The sequence below is a fragment of the Pterocles gutturalis genome, unplaced genomic scaffold (assembly GCF_000699245.1).
Source record: "Pterocles gutturalis isolate BGI_N339 unplaced genomic scaffold, ASM69924v1 scaffold3856, whole genome shotgun sequence".
Taxonomy (NCBI): domain Eukaryota; kingdom Metazoa; phylum Chordata; class Aves; order Pterocliformes; family Pteroclidae; genus Pterocles; species Pterocles gutturalis.
In genome coordinates, this window is record NW_010105210.1 from 39,595 (window position 1) to 47,598 (window position 8,004).

General features: G+C 37.5%; 1 protein-coding gene across 1 annotated transcript in view; it reads left to right on the top strand.

Moving 5' to 3' along the window:
• The window catches only part of NEK10 (NIMA-related kinase 10), a gene marked incomplete at both ends in the record, with an annotated part of 67,731 nt that overhangs the window by 38,198 nt on the left and 21,529 nt on the right, over positions 1–8,004 (top strand). The window contains 1 exon segment of the mRNA XM_010087284.1: positions 3,686–3,899. Coding sequence (XP_010085586.1) covers positions 3,686–3,899 — 214 coding nt within the window.

Below are 8,004 nucleotides of genomic sequence, written 5' to 3' on the forward strand. Positions count from 1 at the left end.
TTTCATTCCGGATGAGGAGAAACTCCATAATAGGAAGTTTTTGAGGGTTTTTCCAAAGCCAGGTATTAAGTTATTTATGATTGTAGATATTGTGGCTGTATTAAACAGGTTCACTGAAAGTCCCATATAATCATGAGACTGGCTGCTGTGGAGGCTAACTACGGAGTTTACTATTGTTTAAATAGATGATTAAATAGGTATTTGCATGAAAATATTAAAATTAAGTTTTTCTATCACATGAGAATTTTTTCTGCTTATTTTAATAGCCGTGGGAGGTATAATTTTTTTTTTTTAAATACTGATTCTTATACTCTGGGTTAATCCTTAAATGAAATATTATGTTTACATTTTGGCTTAGGCTTTTTGACATAGTTAGAAAGAACAAAGAACATTAAAGAAAAGCAGTTATGATGAGATTTTACTTATAATATAGATGAGGAAACATTAACGGAAATTAAGAACTTATTTCCAAATGACTGAAGCACAACATATGTATTCAAAGATGAATGCCATAAATAGAAAAAATAATTTCTTAATAATGATTAGAAAAAACATTGAAAGCTTCATGTTGCAAATGTAAATTTGCATTTAGTTTTATCATTACTGTTATTCAGTATTGTTATTATTAAAATACAGTTTTATTGGATTAAGCTACCAAAGAAAGTTCTAGAATCAATCATCAAAGCCTTTTGTAGTTGAACATCAATCTACTCAGTGTTTAGTCATAAATAAATAATTTCCTTCTAGGTGCATGGGAAATGGATTTAGGACTTATCAGAAATCTTTTATAGCTCACATCATTCTTGGAAATTTTGGCCAATTTCATTGGATTAAAATAAGTCTAAAAAAATTAAATGGAACATTTCTCAACGTGAAAAACTTCTGTCTGTTAAAGGAAATATAAAATTTTAAGTAAACCAGGTTAACAAAGTTACGAAAATTAATGAGACAAATCAACAGATTAGAGAAAATTTAAACACAAAATATTAAAATCAAGAAGTTCAAGTATGGTAAAGCGTTTTCAAAACTGTTACTTTAGGTGGCAGTCATATTTTTTTAGAAAATATTGTTTTAGAAATAATAAATCATTCAGGGACGCTATCTTTAAAGAAGGGTGTTGGGTTAAGTGCATCTGTATGCTAGCTGCTCAATAGCACTCTGCAGGGAAATAGAAGTAAATGATGGAGTTCACTGGACTTAACGGATTCAAGACAGTTTATAGTATATGTAGAACTGTCCCTACATATGTTCATGTAGTATTCTACATGTACTACATGTAGTACATGTAGAATCAGCTTTCATGTCCTACACTACATACAAAATGTTCTGTGGATTTTAAAATAGCCCTAATAGAATATTATCACTGTTACCAAACGGCTACCTAGAGTGCCTGAAACAAGAATCACAGAACTATAGAGGGGACCTCCTGAGGTCATCTAGTCCATCTGCTCAAAGCAGATACGATTAGATCTGGTTGCTCACTGCTCAGGGTCTTGTCTAAGTAAGTTCTGAATATCTTGAAGGATTGAGAATTCACTCCATCCTGTCATCTAGGTCATTAATAAAGACATTAAACAGCACTGGCCCAATATTAATCCCTGGAGGATGCTACTTCCAGCCACCAGGTGTATATTCTACTCCTGATGGCATGTCTTTGAGCCAGGAAGTTCAGCCAATTATCTGCCTACCTTGTAGTCCTGTGGAACTGTGGGATATTGTGTCAAAGACCTTGCTAAAATAAAGCTACCCACAACATATACTGCTCCCACCTTGTCCACAGAGCCAGTAACCTCATCATAGAGAGCAATCAGGCTAGTCAGGTATGACTGCTGTCTGATAAGTCCATCGTGGCTGTTCCCAGTTCTCTTCTTTGTGTGCTTGGAAATTTGTCCTTTGTCACCAGGTTGCATAGTGGGTCCACGTTTTCCTTAACCTTTCTTTTGTTGTCAATATACTTATAGAAGCTCTTTCCTTATCCTTCCACATCCATTGCTAGTTTCAGTTCTAGCTGTCAACTGCTTTTCCTAAATCCACCCTTTGGGCAATATCTGTGTATTCTTCCTGTGTAGTCCACCCCAGCGTCCTACATGGAGGAGCGGGCTGTTCTTGTGCTTTGAGGTGTCCCTGAAGATTAGCCAGCTCTCCCAGGCTTTCCATTTAACTTCCAGGACAGTCTTCCATGAGATTCTACCAGGAAGATCCCTGAACAGGCTGAATTCTGCTCTCCTGAAGTCCTGTGTTGTAACCATACAACCTGTCTTTCTCACTTCTCTCAGGATTTTGAACTCTGGCTGCTGTAGCTGAGGCTGCCCTCAGTCTTCACATCCTTATCTGGTTCTTCATTGTTTGTGAGCAACAGCTCTGGCAGAGTACCTTTGCTAGTTAGCTTCTGAAACCTGCACCACGAAATTGTCATCAACAGATTCCAGAAATCTCCTGGATTGCTGCACTCATCTGTATTACTCCATCAGCAGATATCAGGGTGGTTAATAGGCTCCAGTGAGTATGACTGCCTGCAATCATGAAGCTTCCTGCATCTGTCCAACAAAGGCTTCGTTAACTTCCTCTTTGGTTTTGGGTGGTTTATAGCAGGCATCTACCACAATGTCACCCATGTTGGTCTGTTCCTCTGATCCTTACCCATCAGTTCTTGACTACACGCAACTAGGTGTTGGACTGCAGGTTGCACCCACCCTGACTTCAGCCTTTCCCCCTTGCTGGGAGGACTGAGGAGAACACTGCCTTGGCCCCCTGCCCTTCACACTTGACCCAAGTGCTCTATAGTTACTTTTGGTATCTTCAGGGTCGACCCTGCTAGTGCCATTCATGCCCTTATGAATGAGCAGCAAGGTGTAATAGCCCAACGGCCAGATGAGTCTTGGTAGTATCTCCACAGTGTCCTGAATGCAAGCACCTCACAAGCACAATTATCAAATCAGGTCAAGCAGATGGATGCCTCTGTTCCCTCAATCTCAAATGACTGTCAGCTGCTTCTTATTTGTGATGTGAACACTTGATTCAGACTTACCTGACTCTGATGTGTCCGCTGTTAGGTCTTGTTTTTTCTCACCTGTTCCTAGGTCACTCTACCTTTTCTGTAGTTGTGCATCTGTACTCAGAGGAAAAGCCTTCCTTCTGCTGGCAGAAATCACAGGTCTCCAGGCTACCTCTTCTTGGGAGTCTCCATCCACTGTTCCTTTGAGGGTGATCTCTAGATTTTCCTCCTTCGCATTGTTAGGGGGTCTTGTCTCTGCAAACCTCTGTGAAGATCTTGTCATTCTCCTGTAAATCCTCCTGACAGCACTTTTGTCTCCTTTACAGCTGCTTTGTCCAGCGGTGCAGCACCTTGACCAGAGCACAGTCCCCACAAGGGAGGCTAACGTCTCCCTCAGCCCCAGGAAGAGGCACCAGGCACTCCCTAGAGTGTCTGAGAGTGTGCAGCAGCAGCCCCCCATAGTGGTTGGTGTCTCTGAAGTGCCAACAATATTTATTCCAGCTGATGCCAGAGACTATGCTCTGTAGTGTGTCAACACCAAGGCTGCACAGTGTTAAACTGTCCCACACAGGCTTGAGCAGAGTGCTGGCCAGCATGACTTGATAAATAACCAGTGGAGGAATTAATTGATAGTAAACAGTTTTTTAGAAAGAAGTAATTAGCTTTCATTATAAAGTGTTCTTTCTATAGATGCCTGACTCCTGATGCAGAGGCACGTCCAGACATAGTGGAGGTGAGCTCACTGCTGTCTGATGTGATGATGAAATACCTGGATGTTTTATCCACCTCTCATCTCATGATGGAGAAGAAACTGGATCAGGAGAGGAGACGAACCCAGGGGTACTTTGTGGAGGTTAATCGAAATGCAGTAACCTATCGCCATCAGCTTTCCATTTTATCACAAGTAAGTGCATGTATTGGGCTTTATTTTTTGTCATTGTTTGGCATATCTGAGGAAAAAAAGGTACAACAAAGCAGAAAATAAAATGAAAAGACCCATCCTCGTATAACATTTTTCCATGCAGGGTCTTCAATTTATTTTTAATGAGGTATTCATTCATTTTTTGTGGGTATGCGTATGCAGGAAAAATAACCATATCTTAAAACCCAGTATCATTCCATGTTGGAGAATGGCATTGTTGTGGAGGTATTTGCAGTTTTGATAGAATCTGCTAACGTTTAATTATTACTGCACACTTATGAATAGTTGGTGAATAGGAGAATAGACACTTGGCTAGGGTGGAACAAATGGATAATCTTGTGTATGATTCACAAACAATGACACCTGGAAAATGGAACCTACACAAATATAATTTTTAATTACAGATTGCTAAATAAAGGACAGTGATGCTGATAAGATATTTGCTCATGCTTTGTTACTGTCTGATACAGTTCTGCAGAAGTACTTAAAATATTTCCATTTGCTTCACGCTGTGTTTTAAGCACTCTTTGTGAAGGACGTCAGTATTTTACATAATGAACCAAACTTGTATAAGATCTCAGAGAATTAATTGAAAAAATATAAGGACAATGTTTTTGTGTAGTAAAAGCTCACTGTGAAAATTATTGTTATGGTAATTGTGAAGCAAAGCTATAATTTACACAGCTACTCTTGTCTGTTCAGCTATTGTATCTCTCTTAGATTCCTTTTATCAGGGCTCAGTAGTTTGCACTGTAGAAAAAAAAGTTATCTGGAACACCTGGTCCCAAACTGATGGATTTTTTTTTTTTTTTAATATGTTCTTTGTCTTTATCCTTCCTGAACAAACATAAGACTTGTAGAAATTGTTAATAATTTTTTCAGTAGTTTTTTGACCTATCAGTCCAGTATCATTGTTTATATTACACGGGTTTTTTTTCAGTAAAAAGGATGCCAAAAACTTCCAGAAAAACCACTGTCATGTAAAATTTAAAGGTACTGAGACAAAGGAGAGATACAGAGTAGGATTTATAACTTAAAACAATATAAGCAATTATTTTCCATGGTGTTTGAGTTTTCTTACCTTACACTTCTGGAAGCTTGTTGTATGCCATTGTTTTTTCGTATCTTGATTTAGTTGTTCTCTTGCATAACTGTGATGGAATTTGCAGAAAACCCCACACCATACTATGGATGGAAAGCTGCTTGATTTGGGATTTCAGTGCAATTTTCCTGTCCTTGGAGAGAAGAGTGCCCTATCCAGACAGTTGCAAGATATGATAGAAGTAATAGCTTTACATTGAAGTTAGAGTACTTCTGTTTTTTCCTTTAAAGAGATGAGAGGGTAGCCAAATAATAATTTGATTGCTTTTTTGAGGCATATAGATTTAAAAAATTTAGACATTATTTTAGCTGTTTGCAAAAAGATGAAAATAAGTCACTTTTATTACTTTGGAAATAGGTATTTGATTACACAGGCATGATCCATTATTTTTTCATTTACTGCCTATATCCTGAAGTGTTTTTAACTTAGAAAAAATGCTTAGAAGCTCTTGATAAGACAGTGTGTTCACATACTACTTGACATATAAATAGAATAACTTTTTTCTCATTGCCAGATTTTTTAAATGTAAAATATCAGTATACCTAAACCAAATAGAATTATGAATATTGAGATCTGTCCTGTATTTTGAACGTGGGAGAGAAAACTGAAAGCTTTATAATCAGAGTCTGTCATCTAAAAATATATAACAAAATATGAGGTGTTTGTACCTCCTGCTACTATTCAGAGAATATATTAAAAATGGGCAGACATGATGGACTACCTGGCTGATCAGGGTAACTTCCTTTTCTCAATTTCTGGAGTTCTGATCTGTGCATATGGCACACATGTTCTGTCACATTCTTTCTCTATACCAGGTTTTTTTAGTACTGTGTTCTTTAGGAATTTAAGCTTATTTTAATTTGTGTATTAGTGATGTTAGTAGAATGCACATTTTATTTTTAAGTTCATGTATTCAGATGACATTCCCAACTGTGCAGATCAATGGGAGACTAAGATGCTTAGATAACAGAAAAGCAAGAAGAACTTCTGTTTCTGAGTGTAGTGCAATCTATGGAGTGGCTCCACATCCAGTGTTTGTCGGGGCTAGTAGGGTGTCAGAAGTCATTAACAGTGCTTGGTCTGAGCTGGTCTGTTTAGGTCACCATTAACTGAGTGCTTTGTCCTAATGTTCAAATGCACAAGAATGTTTATTAGCATGGTTGCTCTCTGCATTTTTCTGTTTTCACACTTGAACTGGTAAGTCTTCCCCTAACGCGGCATGCTGAGGCATACCCATAGCACATATGCACTCTGCTATATATTGTGTCTGCAGTTAGTCTGATGCTTTCAGAAAGTGTTGGTCTCGCTTTGTATGCTTGACAGAGTAAGATGTGTTATGTATGTCTTTTTCAGGAGATGTTATAGGGACATGTGCATATATCCATAGGGGATGTATATGCCACTTGAGATTTTCAGACCCACTCTTAAGTGTCATGTAATTGCTCTAAGAGCACTAAGTCCAAAATGTCCCCTGAGCGCATTCAAACCTGTTACATAGTGTATGAATACATATTTCTCTCTTCAGGATCCCAGAGAGATGCAGTAGTTAAACAATTACTGTTAGGTGGTCTTAAAGTCTAACCTAAATTTTACTTGTTGCAGTTGTTGTTTACTTTTTGTCTGCCCCACAGTGGAAATATGTAAGAGTTATTTATTTTATATGTTAGATCTTCCCTCTGTAATTTTTTTCTTTGGACTGAATAATGAAATTCCATCAGTCTTACTTTGTAAATCGCCTTTTATAGACCTCAGATCATTCTCATTTCTCTCCTTTGCTGTCTCTTCACATTTTTTAAGTGTAGTGTTCAAAAGTGGACTCAGTTGCTCCAACTGAGAACCTTCTTGGCACCAAGTAGAAAGATTATACAGTTCTTGGAGGAGATTCTCTTTATACATCCACATATGAGGTTTACCTTTCCATAACAGCATGGTATTGTTGAGTCATGCTCTGTTTCTGATCCACCAAACTCCCCGTATCTTTTCCTGCAGAGGTGCTGTCTGACCAGTCCTTCCCCCTTCTGTGCATTTGTATAGTTATTTCTCCTTGCTCACAGGACTTTGCATTCTCCCTATTTAAACTTTATCAGTTCTTTCAGTTTCTCCAGTTTGTCAGAACTTTCTTCAAAACCTGTTGTCACTTGCATTGACACAACTGTGTGTGATGTATGTGCTGTAATATGATATATGATGTGAATGTATCACAGTCTGTGCACTTTTAATAAGCAGTCTATCTGTCCCATTATGCAGATTATCATTGTGATTCAGTGACAACATTGAATGGTTTTTGAACAAGGTCAGAAGGGAGCATGAAAAAATGTGCTCACCACCCATTTTCCATGTAACAAACACTCAAAGCAGCTACCAAGTTGAGTACAATTTTTATGGTCAGTTGTACAGCAAACTGATTGTGATTTTTGTCTAGGTCACACTTCCCTAGCTTTCTTGTAAGATGTCATGAGAAATATTGTCAAAAGCCTTACTAAAACCATTATAAATAACATCTGCTTCTTGTTCCCAGTGCACAAGAGCTGTTACCCTATTACAGAAAGAAATATGTTGGTTTAGTATGGGGTTTTTTTCCCTGACAATTTCATGTTAGCTGTTACACATTTTATTGCTATCTTCTAGTTTTTTACAAATAGTTCAATAGTTGAAGCTTTTTTTTTTCTTGAAATAGAAATTCAATTAACTAGTATAAAGTTGTAATTACTTGTCTCTAATGAAGAAGATTAATTAAACACTGTTCACAAATGCCTCTAGAGAGCTCTATATTTCTTGAAGACAGAAAAGTTAATTCTTCTGGACAGCAATATGGCAAAACAGAGCTAAACGAAAGATCAATATCTTAATTTTAGTTAAACTGATGAAGTTTAAACTGGGAGAATGCAAACTTCTATGAGCAGGGAGAAGCAACTGTACAAATACATTGGTTTTACTTAGGGGGTTTTTTTGACAGTGTTAATTTCAGTTTATGAAATATTATAT